The sequence below is a fragment of the Leptosomus discolor genome, chromosome 1 (assembly GCF_034619465.1).
Source record: "Leptosomus discolor isolate bLepDis1 chromosome 1, bLepDis1.hap2, whole genome shotgun sequence".
NCBI classification, from domain to species: Eukaryota; Metazoa; Chordata; class Aves; order Leptosomiformes; family Leptosomidae; genus Leptosomus; species Leptosomus discolor.
The window spans coordinates 135,182,921-135,206,487 of record NC_141391.1 but is presented as its reverse complement, the minus strand read 5'-3'; the positions used below and the strand labels follow the sequence as shown (position 1 = coordinate 135,206,487).

At 41.4% G+C, this 23,567-nt stretch overlaps 1 protein-coding gene across 1 annotated transcript; it reads left to right on the top strand.

Annotated features, from left to right (window-relative positions):
• Positions 1-2,255: 2,255 nt before the first annotated feature.
• LOC104354848 (oxidized low-density lipoprotein receptor 1-like) lies at positions 2,256-7,603 on the top strand. Its single transcript, XM_009961874.1, has 6 exons — positions 2,256-2,346; positions 3,931-4,029; positions 4,356-4,505; positions 6,141-6,292; positions 7,073-7,191; positions 7,441-7,603. Exons 1-6 carry the CDS (start codon positions 2,256-2,258, stop codon positions 7,601-7,603), a joined length of 774 nt encoding a protein of 257 aa, XP_009960176.1.
• Positions 7,604-23,567: the final 15,964 nt, after the last annotated feature.

The following is a 23,567-nucleotide window of genomic DNA, read 5'->3' as shown; positions in this document are numbered from 1 at the left end:
GAAACTTATTGATCACACTTTTTCTATTTCTATGGTATTGCCATTAATACTGTGCTTCCAGTAATCCACCTATGGCCCTGCTAGCCTGTCATTCAATAATGGTTTAAATTTCTCCACATTCCCCTGGTATTTTGCCTCAATTATCTCAATATTTTATTTGTATTTGTTTTGTGTTATACTGAAGTTACTTTTCTCTTTCATATTTCCCCTTGCCACCTTTGAAAAGATTTTTAAAATGTGATCAGACTCTTACAGAACTGTAAACAAACAAACAAAAATATTCCGTCAATGACTTTTTTTCTCTTCTTCATAATTGTTTAAAATCTAAGGGTCCATTCCATAGTAAGCTACGTGATTTGAACATATACTTCCTTGGATGCCAAAGAAAGCAGATTGTGGTATGGACAGAAAATACTTCTGTCCTCTCTGTTTTCCTGTTATGGTTGTATCAAGGGATGCATCTCAAGCCTGTTCTAACTTTTACTTCCTAGGTAGCGTGATCTTAACTGGGAGTAAAGCTTCTCGATGAGCTGAAAAAGTGCTGTTGTACTGCTCTTAGAAGTTGTTGAGAAAATGCTGCTTGTTCCTTGTTACTCTTCAAAGGAGTATCCCACTAGAGCCAGCTTGATTAGTCATACTCAATACTTCCCCATGGGCATTTAGAAATGTAAAACATAGGAACATATTTGGGGCTCACAGGGACCCCTGATATTTTTTGAGCTTTCATGTATTTTACACTGAATGATGATAATCTAAAAGGGCAACCTTGCTTGTAAAACAAAACTAGACCATTTTTGAATAAAGTGCACATAAAGAAGCAGAACCCTTCCCTCCCACATTTCATGCTCTTTCCACTGAGGACATCAGGGTTGTTACCTGCCCTTGAAAGAAAATGTGACAGAGGATTCAAAAGCAGCAGCTCATTGGAGACAAGATAAGGCAATGCTGGAAATTACCATTTATTTGTCTAGATGTGTCTGCCCAGATGCTGGAGTCTAAGTCACTGTGCTCTGTTTTTCCACTGTTAAGATAAAAGTCTGGGAATGCCTTCTGTCCTGTACCCAGGGAGCTTTGATCTTCAGCAGCCTGGGGTTGGCAAAGCCCCCTGTGAGACACAGTACTGGGCGGTAGTATTCTATGCTACCTGGTGCTCATCCTCGTTTCACAGTTAACAGCTGGTGAGACCAACAGTTCTTGGGCTGTGTGCAGTAGAGCAATATGAAATAAAACCGAAAATTCAGATCTCATTCCTGTAATTTTGCCAGCACGCACAGAAATACCAGGAAATGTAAGACCAATTAAGTTTCTCCATCTTATTCTTAGTGCTTAGATTTCAGGAGAGCATGGTGCAGGTGCTCAAGCTGACAGGTGACCCCTCCTTGGATGCAGCAGCAGCCCGAGTGCAATGGCATGCTGCTGTGCTCTGTTAATCACTTTTTCTAAGAGGCAGTGATTATCACATGTGACTAGACTGCTTCCAGCCCAGAGCTAGTCCAGGAGCACAGCATCATATCTGGTATATGAATTTTCTACCCAGACTCCCCATTAATTTAGTTCTTCAGCTCATTCCATTTTACAGTGCAGACATACCTGGAACAGCAGCTGGGAAACCTGGATTTATTTCTTTGTGTCCTAGGACCGGGCAATGGCTGTGACAAGTCAATGTGCTACCCCATCAGGACAAGCACAATGTGCTTACAAGCAGTAAGCAAAGGGGATGAGTACGTTTCTCGCTTAATTTTACCTCCAGTCCTCCTGCACCACTTGAGAGGTCGAGGAGCCCTTCTGGCTGAATTTACTGAATATTAATCACTGTATAATAAAGCCAGGAAACAAACCCCACTGCTGCTGAGAAACTTCAAGGAATTGTTTAGACTTAATAAAAAATTATTGTAATTTCCTCTTCACCTCTTCCTTCTTTTTCTTTCTACAGAAAGGATGTACCCCCAAATTGGGTAACTCTATACATCTGGTCCAGGAACTGAGAACTCTGAGATTTCTGTGCCCCATTGCATCTTTGCACACACAGGAGATTTAAATACTATTCTGGAACTCTGCTGCATGTAAACAACCTCCAGTATTTCTGTGTCATGAAATCCCTTAGTATGAGACAAAAAATCCTTCTGACTTTTGCATGAATCACTCTGTTAACTCCCAATGTCACTTACTGTTCATTTAATCCCAGCCAGAACCTTATCCCTATTTCTTCTGTGGAGGCAACAAATCTTTTGAATTCTCCTGTAACCTTGCCAGAAATGACAAGTGAAGAAGTGACATACGCAGACCTGAGGTTCATGACACTGAAAAAATCCCAGGACCAGGAGCTCCAGACTGCCAGAACAAAAGGTAGTGGTTGTGTTGGGGGGCAATCCTCTCCAAGGCAAACTCTCACCTTGGAGAACATTTTTTATATGGCACTCAGAGCCAAGAAATATCTTGGATTCTGGGAGACCTTTGGACTCAAATCTTATAAGAAATTGGAGGAAGAAAAGAAAAAAGGCAGGAGATTAAGAAGAATGGAAGGGTGGAGAACGTGGAAAAACTATTTAGATTTGAGAGAAGAGATATAATTAAGGTTGTGGGATGCAGTTAAGTAAAAATAAACACGTTCTAGTTAGACATTAAGTGTCAGCTCCTGGAAGTTAGTGAAGTAACCTGCCTAAGGGACATTGCAAAAGTCTTTCAGCTTTACTTATTTAAATCTGATTAACTGAATGAAGTCAATGCTACGGAAAAAATACGTTTTCTCTCAAGTGAAGGAAGATATGGACAAATACCTTTTTGTACTTTAATCATAAAAATTATGCTACATAGCTTCACAGAAGAAGGGAAGAATGTAGCTGATCTCACATCTATTTTCTTTGTGCTATGCATCAGTGCTTTAGAATTGCTCTAGTAGTAGCAAAGCAAAGAGATGTTATGTTCCAGCCTGACTAAATGTCTGGAGATGAATTTGATGAATTTGATAATAATCTAATAGATTAAAGAGTTCTTTCTGAAGGAAATGTCCCCTTATTACCTAGCCAGTGATTATCTCATTCTCACCTTTTGAGGGGTCCTTGAGTTTTATACTTGGAGGCTGAAGCTGAACTCTCAGTAATTTAGTAGAGTTCTCAACTGTTTGGTTAAAGAGTTAGGGGTCACAGGGGATAAAAGGCAGAAATACCACAGGTTGGTATGCCAGTTATTTCTGTTGGTGACTTCAGCATAAGTATTCCCACGGAAATTTCATACTGGAGTCTAATAAAAGAACACAAAAGTCTTATATTGGAAGCAATCCTTTCCTCTGTGTTTTGGAGCTGTGTGTGAATTCATGTGGCTGCATCTGCCCACATTGCAAGAATGGATGTGTGCATTTCCAAGTGTGAGACTGCGCTTCTGTGCAACTGCAGGTATATGGTCCTCTTCACGTCTGTGTGCCCTAATTTCAGATTATTTTACAGGCACCTGACTTTCGTTGGTGACTGTTTCTGAGGTTATTTTCTGAAAAGGTTTATTCATTCCCGATTTGATAGGTTAGGCACTCAAAAGTAAAAATACCCCAATACCCGGCTGCATATGCAAAATTCAGCTGTGTTCTAAGCACAAATACTTCCTTCATGTTCTTCCCTCACATGCGAAATTCTGTGCTGTTCAGCTTTATTTGTCTAATTCATTTCCTCTTAGCTCCTGGCTAACGTAGTCTCCATGGCTTGCTTGCTTCCCAGCCCTCAACTCCTAAGGAGGACTGGCTACAGCCAAGCAACGGGACAGTTTTTATGATCATAGAATCATAGAATGATTTGGGTTGGAAGGGACCTTGAAGATCATCTAGTCCAACTCCCCTGCCATGTCTGAAACTCAGCAATTCACTGGGCAACATAGGAGCTGCAGATACAAAGATGTGAGGTTTCTGTTCTTGCTGCTTTTCCTTCTTTTTGTATATCTCAGATTCTCCCAGTCCATCTTCCTGTTGGCGACTGGCTACAGTGGTACTTGGGGTCTTCTGCCTAAGTTCAGTGGCAGCTGCAGGAGTCTTGGCTGCCAGGTGTAAGTATGGTCACAGAAGGGGTGCTTGGAATTCAGTATGAACAACTAAAAGTCTAGGAAATTAGTTAAGGAAAAGGACTAGCCTGGGGATTAATGATACAAAAGTGTCCCTTGCTGGAAGAGTTTACCCACTCAAGAGATCTCACAGTCTTTGAAATTGGAATGTATTATATCTTGCTCATAGATGTGCACAAAATGTATGTAGGTCAAGTATATTCAGTTATGGGGAGGTACGTGTGCCTTTGGTAAGTTTATTCAGGTTGCACCACACAGTTTAGCTTTAATATTAATGGAATAATTTCATTCTTGTTTCGCTGTGATTCAAGTCATCCTGGTCTGCCACCTTGTGCATACAAGGGATGAAAACTTCACCCTGCAAAAGGCAATTATGGAAAGCCTCAACCAGCAGCTGGAACTCCTCCAGGCTCAGAATTTGAACTTGACAGAGACTGTAAAGCAACTTGCCACCTCCAGAGGTACATAGCAGTGGGAAGATGGTGGTTCCATTGCATTATGGTAGCCACAGATTGATCTTTTTCTATCAACCATATTGGAAGGAAAAATCAAAAACTCTAAAATGGCCCTGAATTATTTAATTTAAAAACTAATTTCAACTGAGTCAATCAAAAGGCTGCATATCCATTTTGATCATTTTTAAAGTACCAGTATTTTTGAAGTATGTTCGTTGAATTTTTGTAATGGAGCTCTTTTATAACTTAAAACAAACACTTTAATTCAGAAAATACCATGATGATGACACTTTTTTTTTTATTATTTTAAATGTGTTTCTAATAGGTGAATTCATTGATGCTACCATTCCCTCTTTCACAGTCAGTTTCAGTGAATTCTAGTAGGAAAATTTTGACGGACAATTCCTACTGGCTTTTATTGCCTGAAATGCTTTGACTCCTCAAGACAGTTTCATTCTGTTATGCAGTAGTGGATGCACCGGTGGAAACTGCTGCTCTCTACCAAATGGGATTGTAATCACTGGCTTTAACAGTTTACAGACTATGTGCTGAGGGTGTTTTCTTTCTTGTGTGAAATAGTTGTGTGAAACTTTAATGATAGGTGAGCTGAATATGCTAGATTATCATAGGGTGGAGGGAAGAGAATCATAATAAATTAGTGTCATGTGAGAGAGTGGCAAGGTTATTATCTTTGTAAATGTTTACATTTGAATTTAACACAAACCAGAAGCTACTTGTAAGTCAAGTGCACTGTGCTATGTTATCTATTGCCATCTAGCATCAAGTCCTGGCATTCCCAGCTGGCACTGGTTTGTTACCATACAAAATGGTCATGTGAACTATAGAGCAATGAATATGATTCATCCAATTTCTAGGACCCAGTTCCCAGAAATATCCAAAATATTTTCTTTGTCAGGTCCTTTTTCTGCTTGTGATTATTTTAGTTTCCAACTAGAAATGGGGTTCCCCAAATGGTGCAAGTGTGAAAGAAAAATCCAACATTTTGTGTTCTTTTTGGCTTCAGTATTACGTAGGGTCCCAACAGGCAGCTAACAGAATAATGTGGCAGAAAAGAGACGATTAACAGCAATAGTCTCATTATCTTTCACTTTGTCTGCCCATCACTATCTGATGTCTGCACAGTGAATCCACAGCAAGTATGAAAAGCTACCAGAAAAGCATAAATTGCATTGTAAAGCATATAGCAGAGAAGAGCTGGCCCTGATGTTAACAGGAAGTTAAAAGTAAGTCCACATGAATAGAGGCGTACCCATATGACTGGAAGTCTAGGTTTCCTTTTACATCCACTCAGATCCATGTCTCTGTGAACATGGCTCAATCTTCCAACATTTCCTCTATTTGTGTTTTACGAGCATCCTGCAGATTTGCTGGTCAGATTTAAAAAAATCTCTACTATTTGTTTTTCTGATTTTCATTTAGAAATGTTTTTTTCTGGTCTTCTGGCAACTGGGTTTATTAAGTTTACAATGAAAATGTGAATTTAGCTACAGAATGAAGAAGGAATTGTTGCTTCTCTGTGACAGAGAGACTGCGTTGCTCTAGTGATCCTGCAGGGATCCACTAGACCACTAGAGACTGCCATCACTGATAAACCTGATCAGGTCCTTTTTTGTTTTCAAGGACAGAAATGTATTCCTTGTCCTGATAACTGGCTACAGTATGGGGAGAACTGCTACCACTTTTCAAAGGAATGGAAAACTTGGCAAGAAAGCAAGGCTCAATGCTCTGCTCTGGAGTCCAGACTTCTTAAGATAGAGAGTAAGGAAGAGCTGGTAAAGATTATTTTTTCTCTTTCTCTAATTACACACTCTGCATTTTACTGTGGTCTAAAAAGCCACTCGATCCTTCCACTGATGCAGTATGTTATGGCATGTGTGTGCTGAACCAAGTGGCAAAAACTGTCCATGATCCTTTGGAGCCCCTTTACCTGGACTGTGGCTGTGCCATAGCTCATGCATCTCTACTGACTCCAGGGGAGTTAACTGAGACACATCAACATGCGTCTACATCTAGATCCTCATCCCACCTCAGGGCAAATATAACTGAGCTAGTATTGGTTGGCAACTCTTTTGTTGTTCGGCTGGAGCAAACTATTTAGCAATCATCAGAAGACTGGCCTTCATCTTCTCACTACCCACAACTAGAAATCTGGACTGCTTACTGTGGTTTTATTGTCTATATTTCGAATTTCCTGTGTAAAATGATAGCAAACAATGCAAAGGGGTTTTCCCACCTGACTTATGCAACCAGGGTGTAGGAAGGAAGTCATTATGCCATACCCATTACCCAGCTAATGTGCAGCCTTTGGTTATCTCCACTGTTGTTTTAGCTGAGAGCTACTGAAAGCTCTCAGCAGGTTCATTTTCCTTATCTCCAAAACAGCAGCTGACTGCCAGGAGTAGGAAGCGCTGCCCAGATTCACTTGCAAAACAGTCTGTTACGGACAGGAGTGAGCAGCTCACTTTAATTTGCCTCTCTCCTTTTCCAAATCATAAGCCGCTATGAGTGAGGCAGCGATGTGATTCACAGGCTTTGCATTTATTTCCGTACAGGACTTCATAATGCAACTGTCACAGTCTTACAGTTCTTACTCTTTCTGGATTGGGCTGTCTCGCAACGGAGCTGAGGGGCCCTGGCTGTGGGAGGATGGATCAGCCTTCTCCCCTGATCTGTAAGTCACTGCACAGATAGGAGAAGACCACATAAGCCAGAAGAAGCAACCTTTAACTGGTGCTCAGTAACTGCCTGTCCCCCTGCCTGTTTGCAGGCAGACAGTTTACCCATCACTTGCTTGCTTATCAACGTAGGCAAGCCCCCATCAGAGAGCTTGTACGCTATTGTGGGTCAAACGGGTAGCAGTGGTCAGGAATTATGTAACTTTTTCCACGGGCTGATAAATATCTCTGCTCTTTTTTCACAGGTTTCAGATCCAACGAGTCAGCTCAAGTCCTTTCCTAGACTGCGTGTGGCTTCAAGGTGCAAACGTAGACACTTCACAGTGTGGCGAGTACAAATTTTACATTTGTGAGAAAGTGGTGGATCCTGTGGTAGTCAAGCAAGCAAGCTACTTGGACAGGCACTAGTGTGCAGAGCTCTGCAGAGAGCCCCATCGTGGGATACACCATTGTGGGGGGGAGTTCTGCCCCAGGATTTGTGATAGGGAAAATGAGTCTGAGCTCAAGTTAATGTAACATCAGGGATAATCTAAGTTTAACTTCCCCTCTGGTGATGCACGTCAGCCAGACTCCTTCTTGGGCTTTTTTTAAAACAACTTCATTCCCTCTTTCTTCTTTCAGCACTTGCATTCTTGTGTAACCACTTCTATCCACGTCTTATAAATTCCTTTCTAAATGAAAAAAAATTAAGTATATGATTCCAGAACTCTTAAAGATTCATACCTATCTCCCAGAAACAGGAATCAATGACTATTTGTAAGAGCAACACATCATGTTTTCAGAATCTATCCATTGAGTACTCACAGATGTGAGCCCCCAATCTACAATAAATTTGCAAATACTTAATTTCACTCCCCACCTGCTCATAACTACAAATGCAACAGAATCAGAGCCTTCATTAAAAAGACAAATAAAAATATTTCTAATTCTCCTGGTTAGAGAGAAAAGCTTTCAAATGAGCTTGCATGCCCTATGGGCTCGAAAAACTTGAGGCAAATACACAGCACATCTTTATTGAGGAAAGTCAGCAACATTTAATGCCATGGAATGCCAGTCTGATTGCTAGTGGATTGTCTACATCAGGGTGTTAGGCAGGAAGGTCCATTCCTCTAAGACATCTGTCTTGATAATTATCCATGTCACACCCGATCCGGATCTTTGATTTTTCAAATCTATTTTCCATTCTGTTGCAGAATTTCACAACCGGAATAAATATTGTTGCTACTGACTTTTTTCTGTAGTGTGTTTTTTTAGCAAGTCATTGTGCCCAGTAGGCTCAACAACCATCAAATACAGGGCCTTTGATTATGCAAAGCCTCCTGCTGCTTCACTGCTGTTTAGGAGGCTGTTCAAAGAGAAGACTGCATCAGAGAGGCCATCTCTCTTCTATGGCACTAGCAAACATAGAAGGTCTTTGAAATCTCTCAAGAACAGTCAAGTTTACGGTTGGGACTTCTGTTCCTGTGTCTATCTCGTACTAATTTGAGCCGCTCAATGAAAATTGAACTGTAAGTTGGGGAAGGTGGAGGCATTTATGCAAGCCTTGAATGATGAGTATTTCAGACATAAAGCTATGCATCAGAAGTCTGCAGTAGCAACAGCCAACAAGCATGCTGCATCCCTCAATAAATGAGTGTTTAGCAATACGGCAATTATCTTAATTATGGATATGAAGAAGTGATTTAGAGGAGCAGGGACAACAGAGAGTGTCTTGCCACACAGCTATCTCATAGTCTGGAAATGCTGCATTTTCTAAGTCTAAGCACAGGGACCCATCAGCTGTGGCGATACCCCTGGTATCCCAGAACTGACTGGCCTACAGGGGATGCAGGTACAATGTGAACAATGGGAGGGATAATCTTTACAGGGCTGTTGTTCTACACATGAAGGGCATGGTGGGAGGCACCATCTTATAACCCTTGGTAATACAAGAGGGTCTTAAAGATCACACCATGAGGAAGCAGGAAAGCCCTTGCTGAGGTGGCTGGTATAAGCAGGAGCCAGTGAAGAGCTGAAGCGGTGAGCAAAACTGATGTGAGGGAACTGGTGCGATGGGCATGGGGTCAGCAGACTATTGAGGGGAGCAATTGTTGATTGTAGGGGCCTGGCTGAGGGAAAAGCATTGCATGTGAAAAGCACTGGTGTTATGGGCTATTGCTGAGAGTGAAATGCTGCAGAAAATGAAGGAAGGAAAACGTTGAATGTAAGTCTGCTGTTCTGTACTGTGTTTGGGAGGAGAATCCACTAACCTGTCTTGTCTCCCTGTCTGGGACATGAAGCACTGGTCCCTGTGTCTGGCTGCAGAAGATTCACAAGCTCAGGAACTTATAAACAAGGGGTAAGTTTCTGGTCCCCGTTGCTGTTTGAATTTTTTCATTTTATACCACTTCTTCATGCCTCAATGGCTCGTAATTATAACTGCTACATGATGAGCCAAGTTGCACAGAACAGAAGAGCACATGGCATCCAGCAATTGCCCTAGGATGTGCAGTGTACAACCTGTTACTGTGTTTGTTTAAGTAATACCTAACCCTGAATTTCCTTGGTATGTAGCATAAACCAGTTCTTGTATTTTGGATTAAATCAGGAGAGAAAAATGTAGCCTTACATGTAAGATGATCACTTAAGTCACTATACAATAATTATTTTAACAGGTGTCATGTCTTTTGCTATATGAGGTCAAAATGTTCAGAACTTTAAAGCAAATCAGAACTAAGTAATTTTATGCACGCATCTTCTGCACTTCACCCTTTCCCATAGGCACCTACACACATCAGACTGTCTTCTAAATCACTCTGTGCATTTTTCATGCAACTCAGCTCTCAGATTGCCCAGGGTCCGTTAAACTAGTTGGCTCACAGGAGTCTGTTTTTCACGTCATGCTAATCATTGTATTTTGCACAGCTACCTGTGAAGTCCAGTCCTTCGAAACTGCCACAGCTTCAATGTTAACTTGTCTTAAGAGCCATGTCATCTCTGCTGTCATCTGGCTGCAGAAAGCATTTAAAACTGGAAAGTTCAAAAGGCAGTATGCAATCATACCTTTAACAAAAGGAACTGAGTAATTTTAAGTCAGACAATGCCCATAGGGAAATCTTTAGGTTTTGTTGCACACTGGAAAAGACAAAGGGTGAAAATTTTTCTTTGATAGCCACCACTAGATTAGTAATTAGTTGCTATCTGTTGTTGCCATAAAGTTTTATTAGCCCAGCCAGTTCTGTATTCTTGATGTTATGTTGTTCACAGCGATGAAAAAAAAATTAGCCATTCAATACAATGTCTGCTAAAATCAGAGTATAAGCATTGTACCCATGCCACATTGTTAAAAAAACAAGCCTTCAGCTCACAAGCCACTCAGTGCTTCTTGGCAAACAATTTCCTACTGTTCCCAATATGTGTATTTGTCCCAATAGATCTACCAAACTCATCAATGTTTTTCTTCATAGTGCCTGTGTGTTTTAAAGACAAGTTGTTTTGCTCACATAGTTTTCTTACATTGCTTTCTGTTTCTTCATATTGACATATAGCTGCACAAGTAGCTCATTTCTTGGCAAAGCTTGGAGATACAGCCTTGAATGGAGTGTCACAGCTTTACTTTTTAATGAGTTTTCTTCTCTGCATTGTCATGCTCTTTATCCTTGGTGGCAGACAGTCAGTAAACCACCTGCGCCATAAAAACTTAAACAAATCCAGGTGGGAAAAAATGTTCTTGCAGCAAGATCCCAATACCCATAATTAGCAGAGAAAATAGATGTGTCTGATTTCATGTGGAGACAGAAGCTGCTGTCTTTAAACAGCAAAATATACTGTCATTTTTCAAGTTGCACAGCCGCATGATATATGGAAAATGTTGCTAAATCACCTCTGCCAGGGACTGCTGAAAGAACAAGGAAGTAAGGACAGAAGCACAATGATTTACTGAATATATCACAGTAAATGCAGCTGCATATTGAGTGCTTTTGAGTGAAATATTTAAGTTTTCTGAGGTTTTCAGTTGTTTTTAAAATGAGTGTCCATGTCCTAGACTTAAAATCGAAGACAAAGCCAAGAGAGATGGTCAAGAGAGGTTTTTTTTCTGTGCACTTGTAATTCTGCAGAGTCAGGATTTTGGGAACCTGTATTTAAACCTGTGCATTCAAGCTTGTTTAGTCTAATCTTTTGCCCTCTCCCTAATCTTTGATTTTCTTTCCACCACTATCTCATTCCTAACCCTCTTGGATAAAAGAACTAATTTTAATGCTAAAAAAAAAAGAAGCAAAAAAAGGAAACGTTACTCATCTTCCAGTTCTCTGGTTAGAGTCATGTGGGGATTTCTCCTTTTGCTAAATTAAGATTCTCATCCTGCAAATTTAGCAAAAGGAAACTTGTGATTTTACATGTAAAAACTAACATGCAGAGCTTGTCTAAATGCTTCTAGAGAAGCCTATTTCTATTTCAGAAATTCAGAGTCAGTGGTTTGCAATCACAGATATGCCTGCTATCCTGAAAACTTACCCACCCTGCTCCTCACCATTCTGGAAGCCCACTAAGAAACAGAGCAGGAAGAAATGCTCACTCCTTCTGCAGAAGCATTGCCCTTTTGTTCTGATTTGAAACAAAAATATTCAGAGTTGTGAAATACTCTTTGGCAGAGAAAGACAACATAAGTCTGATAAAACCATCAACAGCAAAGCCAATATTTCCTTCCTGTTCAGTGTCTCCTGTATTTTATTCCTCTCTCATTCTTCAGATTTACTGGGCTTTTTTTTTTTTTTTTTTTTTTTTTTTTCAAAAGAACGTAGCTAGTAGCAGCGGGCACCTGAAGCAAACAAGCAGACTCAAGTGACATATGGAATTGGAGCACTCAGTTGGAGCACAATTAAATGCACAAGATGCACAGGTGACCTTTGTGGGTAAAACATTTCCTGGAGATGGACAGTCAAATGACCATGCTGAAGTCATATTTATTGCTATTTATAGTGTCAAATCAAGTTGAAGACTTGTCACAGCACAGATTGCGGTGCGGATATTTAATAAGAATTGTGCAGATGGAAAGCAGTATTTTGTAGGGGAAAGTAAATAAATAATTAACATCAACTTGCCTAGGCTATGATGGTAAAAGTCTTACATACCTAAAAAATCTGCATTATTACGTAGTATTACAACCCAAGGGAAGGGAGCAGTTTCTTCTGCTGTATAAATAAATAAATAAATAAAAATAAGACTGTATCGCAAATATCACACATTCATAGACTAAGATGTCATTGTTGAATGTGGTGGTTCCAGTTGTAAATAGAGTCACTTTCAAACTTGGAACAATAACGAGAGGATTTTTGTAATCAGTATTCATACTAAAAAATGAATGCATGCACTACTAAATTGAGCACCTCATCTAAACATGCCCACATGGGTATCACACAGAGATTTTATTCACTAGTGTCTAATATTTGAGCCTTTGGAAAAACACAGAATCACTGAGTGTTTGAGGTTGGAAGGGACCTCAGATCAGAGAGCTGGAACAGCTCTCCTATGAACAAAGCTGAGAGGGTTAGAGTTGTTCAGCCTGGAGGATGGATGGAAGGTTCAGAAGGCTCCAGGGACACCTTCTTGTGGCCTTTCAGTATATGAAGGGAACTTATAAGAAAGACAGAGATGTATTTTTTTACCAAGGCCTGTAGTGACAGGACAAGAGGAAATGGTTTTAAACTAAAAAAGAGGAGATTAAGATTAGACATAAGAAATAAATCTTTTATCATGAGGCTGGTGAGACACTGGAACAGGTTGCCTGGAGAAGCTGTGGATGCCCCCTTCCTGGCAGTGGTCAAGGCCAGGTTGGACGGGGCTTTGAGCAACCTGACCTAGTGAAAGATGTCCCTGCCCAGGGCAGGGGAATTGGACTAGATGATCTTTAAAGGTGCATCTCAGCCCAACTATTCTGTGATTCTATGACCTCTGGAGGCCATCTGCTCCAGCCCCCCTGCTCAAGCAGGGCCACCTAGAACCCGTTGTCCAGGACTATGTCCAGATGGCTTTTAAATATCTCCAAGGAGGAAGACTCCACAACCTCCTTTGGCAACATGTACCAGTGTCTGGTTACCGTCACAGTAGAAAGGTATTTCCTGATGTTCAGAGGGAACCTACCATGTTTCAGTTTGTGCCCATTGCCTCTGGTCCTGTCACTGGGCACCGCTGAAAACAGCTTGGCCCCATCCTCTTTGTACCCTCCCTTCAGGTATTTATGTACATTGGTAAGGTCCCCTCCAAACCTTCTCTTCTTCAGGCTAAACCGGCTCTGGCAGCCTTTCCTCATAGGAGAGATACTTCAGTCGCTTCATCATGTTTGTGACCCTTCATTGGACCCATGTCTCTCTTGTACTTGGGAGCCTAACACTGCAGCCAGCACTTCAGATGTGACCTCACCAGTGCTGAGCAGAGGGGAACGATCACCTCCCTTGGCCTGCTGGCAACAGTCCTCCTAATGCAGCACTGGATACCACAAGCCTTCTTTGCCACAAGGGCATACTGTTTACTCATGGTCAGTTTGGTGTCCATGAGAACCCGAGGTCCTTTCTGCAAATCTGCTTTCCAGCTGGTCAGACCCCAGCATGCACTGATGCACGGGGTTGTTCCTTTCCAGTTGCAGGACTTTGCACTTCTCATTATTGAATTTAACAAGGTTCCTGTCAGCCCATTTCTCTAGCCTGTTGACGTCTCTCTGGATGGGAGCACGATCCTTTGGTGGAACCACTCCTCCCAGTTTTGTGTCATTAGCAAACTCTGCCCTACCATCCAGACCATCAATGAAGATGTTGAACCAGATCAGATCCAGTGTTGACCCCTGGGGTACACTGCTTGTGACTGGCCTCCAGCTGTAGACTTCATGCCACTGGTCATCACCCTTTGGGTCCATCTGTTTAGCCAGTTTTCAGTCCACCTCATCACTGTTTGCTCATCCAGCCTGTACATAAATAGCTTCTCTATGAGGATCTTACAGGAGAAAGTGTTGAAAGCCTTACTGAAGTCTAGGTAGACAATATTGACTGTTCTCTACCTCTCTACTAAGCCAATCATCTCATCATAAAAGGTTACCAGGTTGGTCAAGTACGACTTCCACCTGGTGAATCCATGCTCGCTACTCCCAATCACCTTCTTGTCCTTCATGTGCCTGGAAATGATTTCCAGCATTATTTGCTCCATCAGCTTCCTAGGGATTGAGGTGAGGCTGATTTGCCTGTAGTTCCCTGGATTATCCTTCCTGCCCTTATTGAAGACAGGAGTGACATTTTCTTTCTTCTATTCCTTGGGCATTTCTCCAAGTTGCCATGATCAGTCAAAGAGTATTGAGAGTTTCCATGCAATTACATCTGCCAGCTCCCTCATGCGAGTCCAACATGTCCCTGACCTGATACTCTTCCACCATGGATACATTTTCCTTGCTCCAGACTTTTCTCTGGAGCCGGTCATGCTAGTAAAGACTTGAGGTAAAGGCAGCATTCAATTCAGTACCTCAGCCTTTTCCAGGTCCCGTGTCACCAGGTCCCCTGTCTTATTCAGCAGTGGGCCCAAGTTTTCTCTAGTCTTCCTTTTGTCACCTATGTACTTGGAGAAGCCTCCTTGTTGCCTTTAACACCCCTCACCAGATTCAATTCCAGCTGGGCTTTGGCTTTTCTAATCTCATCCCTGCATGCTCAGACAGTGTCTCTGTATTCCTTTCAAGTTGCCTGTCCCTGCCTCTACCCTTTGTATCCTTCCTATTTGTGTTTAAGTTTTGCCAAGATCAGGTTGTTCATCCATATAGGCCTCCTGGCATTCCTGTCTGACTTCCTACTTGCTGGGGTGGACCACTCTTGAGCTTGAAGGAGGTAATCCTTGAATATTAATCAACTTTCTTGGGCCCCTCTTCCCTCCAGCACCTTAGCCCATGGTACTCTTCTGAGCAGATCTTTGAAGAGGCCATAGTCTGCTATCCTGAAGTCCAGGGTTGTGGGCTTGCTTTTTACCCACCTCCCTCCCCTCAGGATTCTGAACAAGATACACCAGATACAGTTACTTAGATTTAGAAAGTCATACATTCTAAAAGAAAAATAATATATGATACTAAAAATACGTGGTTTCCAATACATTAAAAAATCCAGTTCCCCATTCAGCAATTAATACTTTTCTGAATACCATCACATGATTCCAGATACCACTGCAGCCATTCATGCCACATTCATTCAATGTGTTAGCTATTCATGCCACATACCCATCCTTTCAAATGATGAGATGGATTAGGTAAAGGGATGGACATATTTTATGTTAGGTGAAGACTAACGGCCCTCAGATGGCTTTCTTGGAAAAATCCAATCATTATTCCCATTTTCCCTGCATAACTGCAATGGTGATTATGATAATAGCATAACTGTTTTTTAAAACTCATTTAACGCTGACTTCTGGGCATTCTTGGAAGATCATATTAATGCATGTAAAGGAAAAGCATCATTATCTGGAAGTAAAATCTGAACATATCTAAAATTCATATACTATACCCAGTCAAAAAGAGGATAAGGATGTTAAGTGATGCTTCACTGCCAAGCAGTCAACAAGGGAGCTACATATCTTTGAGTAGTAAAGGAGAGGAGAGCTTGCCTTGGAGTTTTAGAGTAATATAGAATAAATGAAAGTGAGTGTGCTGAAGAGAGGGCTGTAAATACTTGTTATCAGCGGTTAGCCTATCTTTACAAAGAGAAGTCAGAGAAGACTCATCACTGAGTAAGCTGATGAGATTTTACAGAAAAAGTAAACAGGTTCTCTGAACCTAATATTTACTATTTTTCTGTAATAAGGGTTTCAAAACATTGATGGAAGAGAGAAGTGAATTTGGGATAATTGTGACTGAGTAGCAGAGGCAGGTGCAGGCAAGCTTTACAGGAGGTGTGATGTCTTGAAGGAAGTGTGGGTTGCTTCTTAGGGAGTCATGGGATGTTTCATAAAGCGAATGGGTTTAAATAGAGCAGTCACTGGTTACATTGTTGTCGTCTTCTTCTGTTCACACTTCCAGTTTTCTGAGACTTTCTTTATTTCAGGGACTCCACACCTAAAAGAGTATTTTAATCCCAAATAAACCTGTGGCTGTTTTCTGCCTTGAAGCTTTGCCATTAGTGTGATTTTAGTTTCCTTCTCCTTCAGTGCACAGGGAGGATATTGTACAAGGGATTAAAAACCGCCAACTATTTAAGTTCAGAAAACTTACCAGTCCATTCTCTTTATAGAAAGTTTTGTATCATCTATCCAAGACCAGCCATCAACTCCATGTGATAATCCAAACCAATAAGATAGTTTTTGTGATATTTGAGATATGATAATCTATAAAAAATGCAAAACTTTTATCACCAAGGAGCAGGTTTCTGGGTTTTGTTTTGTTTGGTTTTTTGGTTTTTTTTTTGTTGTTGTGGTACCTAAAAAACTACTGTTGAGAGGAGGTGATCGAGAAAGAACCAAAGGAGGTAATTTGGCAAAGACTCCTTGAACTCGTTATCAGGCCCTCATAACAGTTTCCAGGAGACAACGTCTCTATTTGGCGTGTAAACAGGAATATTTTATGTCTGGCATCTCTACTAAATGTAACACCAGGGCAACAATTATCTTTAGACCTCTGTTTTGCAAAGTGATCAAAGAGATTTCCTGAATGAAAGACTCACTGCTTATAACTTTCACAGGATCCATGAAACTCATGTCCACTATTCGGCTGAATAATACCCTGTGTTGCTAATGACCTCATCATTACACATTTGTGGACAAGTGTTCTGAAGTCTACATTGACTCAGACCTTGGGTACAGTACCTCTATTGCTATGTAACATCAAGAGGTACTTGCTGATTGGTGAGGAGTTTTTGAGTAGTTGATACCAATGCAAAGACATACCAATATGATTGGAACCATACCAACTTGCTTTTTCTTTTCAGCTTAAGAAGGGTGGCGTTCTGGGAGAAGCAAAAGTCTGCATTTTGTAATGGGTCTGCCTGAGATGCAGCCCTCACCGTGCTGTGCAGTGGTAGCTAGATAACACACCAGTGTTTTGACTGCTACTGTATAGGGCTCACACAGCATCAAGGCTGTTTCCCCAACATTTCCCCAGTAGGCTGGAGGTGGGTAAAAACTTGGGAGGGGATATGGCCAGGACAGCTGACCCAGACTGGCCAAAGGGATATTCCATACCACATGATGTCTGCTCAGCAATATAAGCTGGGGAAAACAGGAAGAAGGGGGGGACATTTGTTTTGCGTTTGTCATCCAGAGCAACCGCTACGCGTACCGGAGCCCTGCTTCCCAGAAAGTGGCTGGACATCGCCTGCTGATGGGAAGTAGAGAATAAGATCTTTTGTTTTGCCTTTGCTTCCGCGCGCGGCTCTTTGCTTCATTAAACTGTCTTTATCTGACCCACGTGCCTGTTATATTTTCTCTCCCCTGTCCAGCTGAGGGGGTGAGAGTGATAGAGTGGCTTTGGTGAGTACCTGGCATCTGGCCAGGACCAAACCACCACAACTTTCCTGCCACGTGGCCTCCTTTTCTGAAAAGTAGAAACAGGTATCACCTCCAACCCATTTCCAGTTTACAGGGCAGAGCGAGCATGCAGGTCCTAGAACAGAAAGAAACCATCAGTCCCTTGTAAACAGCCAAAGGAAGAGTAGACGAGTCTACACGTATAGGCCTGGAAAGTCAAAGTTATGCAGCGCTGAAATGTATATGGCTTTATGGGTCACATCTACACTCATTCTTTTTTATTTTTAAACTCATTATTTAATCTGATATAGCATATAAAAGCCTTGTTTAATCTGATATAAGACCTAACACATCAATTTTAGGCTGTGTGAGTAGTAGTTCTACTTACTATCATTCTTACTCTTTGCATCACCCATCAAGCACAATTTCTCCTTTAGTCCTTGCAAGTTTTCATTACGTCCCGCAGGTGCCTTAGAAACTCTGAGACCTGGAGTTTGTAAAGATATTCTTCATGAGACAAAAAAGGTGTGACGACGCTACTGAATGATACTTGCTTCATCATATATTGCAAATTCACTTTTTGCAACAGTGTGCTCACATGCAACTCTGATCCTACAGTGTCACATACTGTGAGGAGAAAATGATGGATAAAGAAATTTCCAAATTTTAAATGCAGTTTAGTCACAGTGCCATTGCAAGCCACTTGGTACCTGATAAAAGACTAAAATAATGCAGAAAAACCCCAAAAAACTTAGGAAGGACTGTCTTGAACTAATCATGTTGATCTTAAAGGAAGTTTTATAAGCCTTTGAAAAAACCCTAAAATTGTAAACATAATTCAAGTTGAAGAAACTTTTTATTCTTAAAGGCTGGTAAAAGTTCTCTGAAGAAAGCGGAGAGAGATTTTTTATATATCTTCCTCAACAGTATTTAGATACTAGCTTTTGGCAGCAAAGGCTTAGGATAACTGTCCAGGCCCTGGGATAGAAAGTATAGATACAGTTGCATCATGTGATAAAACCTAATATAAATATGAGAGTCTTCATTTCTCTTGCATGTCTCAAGTAAACTGGGATGACTGAGTGAAACAGACAGAAAAAGTGAGATTTCCTCATGAACCAAAGTGCTAGAAATATGTCAATTTTTAACATACTAGTAGGAACTAATTTAAGACAGTAGTCTACAAACATGAAAGGTTTATCAAAGGAATGAGACAAGAACTGCTATTCTAGACTTGAACAACAAGGGAGGAGGAGAAGGGAAAAGAGAAACTGATTTATGAAAGTCAACATTAGAATTTTATAATTGAATTCAAATTAGCTAATAAATTAGTAATAGATGGATGCAGACAGAATCCATTCCTCCCACTCTTTCCAAAATATATCATCTTGATTTCTATATCCTTGCTTTCAGCACAGGTCCAGACTTCATAAAAATTACTTCCCTCAAAGACTCACATGCACCAGCCTGCAGTGTTCACTGCAGGCAATTAAGAGGAGAGGAAAGGACAGTATATGTGGGGAGGATGAGCTATGACTGTCCTTGTTGCAATCAGTCTGCCACCTTCCTTCAATGCAGTTATTCTCAACGTGTTAATATGAATAAAGGAAAACAGTATATTTCAACACTTATCTAGGACTATCATTCCTATGGTGAGGGCCAGGCACAGCGCAAACAGTGTGAAGATAGCTGGCCACCATACAGCAAAGGGAAGAGACCGCCCTGGGAGAAACCAGAAATTTATATAAGGGCAGGCACCCTGTTGAGCAGCACTACAAACCCTTCCATGAAAAGCCACCTGGTGAGCCTCAAAAGAGTTCCCCTTCCAGGCTGTATTCTACTTTAAGGATCAACTCAAATGCAAGTTAAGAAGAAGATGTGGTGCCTCTGTCAAAAAGGTCTGTTTGAAAGGAGACACTAGTTTAAATGGAGCAGGTGGGGGGTACCTTGCCTTGGATAAATGTTGAAACTATGAAACATTGTAGGGATCATTTGTCTTTAGAAGTAGGTGATGCTCCTGTTCTCCTCGCACAGTATTGTATTACTCTGCTCTGTCAGAACAGAGTAAGGAAGTGTTTGCATACCATCTTAGACTTTGCACAAATCCTTCCTGCTCTCAGGGCACACAGTACTCAGGCTGCACACCAGCTCTAGGTTGAAGCCCAGTTCAGGAAAATTCTAGAGTCCAAAATATCCACTGAGGTTTCCCTGGATTCAAAAGTTCCTGAGAGTTACCATCACCAAATGGCCATGGCAACGCAGCATGATGGACCTTTCAGACGAAGAACTATTTAAGTCAAGACTGGATGCCCTCTTGGAGTACATGGTTTAGCCAAACCAGACCTATGGGAGTTGAAGAAAGGAAATGACATGACCTATGCATTCAGGCCTGGTGCTGCCTCATCCCTTCTGTCCTTAAAGGCTATGAATCTTCAGCGTTTTCTGAAAAATTAAGGTCCAGAAGGCAAAATGGGAAAGTTATTTTTGTATTAAAGTCAGTTTGTCTGGTCTTTATAGCCATTTCCTGTAATAATAAATAAACAACAAATAAAGCTAACCATATTAAAGCTGATTCCTACATTCCGGAGTTTGATCCTGAAGCCACCTGTCTTTTCCTACAGAAATTTAAGGCAAAAAATGGCAGTAGCTCCACTTAATTCTTTTTCACATTCATGCATGCTGGTTTTTGTCAGAAAAACGATACAAATAGTGCAATAAACCTATAACATTGAACCTGTAAGTACATATTTTTCTTATTTACTGAGCTGGACAAGACAGACTGTTCCTATTGTCATTGTCTACCATAGTGCAGAAAGTTCAAAGAGCAAGCATCAGTCATACCTTGGTTGATGTTCAGGGACATGTAGCGTCTGGCTGAATGTTGTGGGGAGTGATTTAAATTAGAGTACCCGTCCTCTTCCTCTGTATTCATATGCATTACCTGAGAACTCATCCATGGTTCAATAACAATCCTCTTAAAAGACAGACAGAATGATTTGTGAAGGAGTAGCAAAAAGAAAAGCAGAAAGACGAAGGGGATAGGAGAATGAGTAGAATGAGTCATACTTCAAATGCCCTAAGGCAAGATACTCATATTCAAGTGTTACATGTGACTCCTCCTTTTCCTCCCTCAGGGGGAGAACTGCTCTCTTCTAACCCATCATATCTCAGCCCTGATCTGCATCCCCAGCTCTAGAGACTCAAAGGAACGACATGAGTCCCAGAAAATGTATGGCCTGGTAGTTCCCCTGTTTTCCATTTAGCCATCCCATGACTTTGATTTCCTTTGAACTTTCCACATTTTGAACAGAACAAACATCTTGATTCATCTCAGAAGCAGACTAACTTCAGCTCTGTGCCTTTTTCATTATTGAGTGTTAAGGGCTAAAAATCTAGGTGTCTGTATTCAACTGAGAGCAAAGTTTGCAGCTGCAAATAGCTGCTGAAGATATTTAATGACACAGAAGAGTCAGGAAGTGCTGTCCAGAGTCTAATGTCATCTACTCAGAGGGAGAAGTGGGAAATCAGACTGTGGGGAAAAAGACACAGACAGGATTTAACAAGTAAGAGAAGTGAGCCCTTGAGGCAAAGGCTAACCACATAAGGACCAACCTAACTAGAGTGTAGCTAAGAGGGTGAAGGAGGTGATGATTCTTTTCTCCCCATCACTTGTGAGTATGTAGCTGGAGTACTATGTACAACTTTGGGCTCCCCAGTAAAAAAAAAAAATCCCATAAACCGCATAAATACTAAAACTGGTCAAGGGGTGAGCCACCAAGATGCTGGAGCACTTGATTTACAGGGACAGACTCTGACAACTGAGCTAAGGAGAATCCAATTACAGTCTCTCATTGCATAAAGGTGCTAGGGAGAAGATAGAGCCAGACTCTCAGAGGTATATAGTGAAAGGACAAGAAGCAATGGTCATAAGTTACAGGCAGGGTGGTCAAATATTGGAAGAGGTTCCCAGAGAGGGTGTGTCACCTCCATCCTTGGAGATTTTCTGAACTTGACTGGACAGGGACTGGGCTTATCTGATCTAGGTTTGAAATTAGACCTGCTGAGCAGGAGTTTGGACCAGATGGACTTCAGAGGTCCCTTCCAAATTATATCTTTCCATGACTCTGTGATCTATAAGTATGCAGGGAAGACTCACTACAATTTTTAGGGGAGAATGTCAAAGGGAACAATAGTAAACCACCTGAAATGGCATCATTTGTTCCTCTTCTTTGTCAATTGGAGAGAAAAAAATTAGAAATTGAGAAACAGACTGGATACTACTTTCTTTAGTAACTCAAATTCTCTGCCCTGCGTAACTACAGTAGAGGCTCATTTTTCTTTTTGCAAAGCTTGGCTCACAGCTTGATGGCCTTTCTGCACAGTGCTGTGCACTCTTCCCTTTTTCCTCTAGAAGTTCCCCGACCAGGAGAACATAGGATGTATCAAAGTCATGATATCAAGAGAGAAGTTTTTGTAAGGTTGGCACCTCACCTGCTGCCTCAGATCTTTCAGATTAGTAGAGATTTATTTAATTTAACACAAAATGAAAACAAAAACTGACCAAGTAAAGGCAGGGACACAGTGAAGTACCATGCTCCACGGACAAAATGATACCTATTGAAAGATCCTGTTAAGGACAGAAGATACTGTGGGAAAGACCAGGCAGGCTTAGAGCGATGTGAGTCTGTAGGGTGACAGTGAGATTGTGTAACTGGAACTGTGTCATTAGAGATGCATGAGCCAGAGCTGATGTCAAGGAGTGAGACCTGTGTCAAGGAGCATGGGCATCCCCAAGAAAAGATGCATGGCAGAACCATGGTGCCTTAAGACTTATATCTTAAGTGCCATTGTTTGAAAGGAACCTCTGGACATCATGTGGTCCAACTTCCTGTTCAAAGCTAGGGCAGCTCTGAGCTCTGATGATGTTGCTCAAGGACTTCTCCAGTCAAGTTCATGCAGTCTCCAAGGAGGGAAATCTCCCAGCCTCTCTGGATCTCTGCTCCTGTGTTTGGCCACCCCCACTGTGGATAATGTTCTCTTTGTGTCTGACTGGGATTTCCCTTACTACTTCTGTTAGTTCTAGTAGTGTTCTAGTACTACTCTAATCAACCCTGGCAGAGCTGAAGTATGAATATGGGGACAAGATAGAGGGCTCCAAAGCAGCACTTGCTGATAAAGAGATAGTCCCATATCTGCCCCTGGACACCTTCTTGTAACCTTTGATTTAAAAGTGTATCAGTGAAAGAAGTCATTATGGTTAAATGTCTTAAGATTCTGATTTGAAATAGAAAGAATAAACAGAGAAGAAAGATCCAGGGACAGATGAGCATCAAGTTCTTTAGTAAATTGGCTGACCTTCACAGGGAAGGGGTACTTTTCTTTGTTGCTTTCTACAGATAATGTCTGTGAACACAGATTTGCACCATATTATTTAACGTCTTTCTGACAGTGTGTTTCAGCTTATGAGCACAGGCATCTACTGGCAAGTCTAAACACCCTCCATGGCAGCAAATGTGCTCTTAACAAGGAAATGGAGGCCATTGGGAATGACAGAGGATACGCTTGGTGCAGGGGCTGTAGCACAGAGTGTAGTGGAGGATATGAAGAGGCACTGTGCGGCTGGGGTGTTTGGTTCAACTGTTTTATTTCTGAACCTGCCTTCCTGACATCCATGTATTCTGCTTTTTCCTATCCAGCAGCTGACATTTAAGGCTCCTCCCATTTCACTGTCTTGATTATCTTGTAGACAGGCCAGTGGGAAGCCGTCATGCTCCTTCTGCTTCAGAATGGCACTGCAGGGCTCATTTCCCCGGTGCACACCTTTATTCACTTCACCCATATCTTCTTCACTGTCCAGGTCCTGTTTGAGGAGATGTTGAAGCCATCAATTTCTCTTTAGTTCCCAAACCTT

Coding starts and splice junctions, on each gene's coding strand:
- LOC104354848 (XM_009961874.1), top strand. CDS start 2,256: ATGACAAGTGAAGAAGTGACATACGCAGACCTGAGGTTCATGACACTG. Junction 4,030..4,355: donor AGGAGTCTTGGCTGCCAGGT/GTAAGTATGGTC, acceptor CTGTGATTCAAG/TCATCCTGGTCTGCCACCTT. Junction 4,506..6,140: donor GCAACTTGCCACCTCCAGAG/GTACATAGCAGT, acceptor TTTGTTTTCAAG/GACAGAAATGTATTCCTTGT.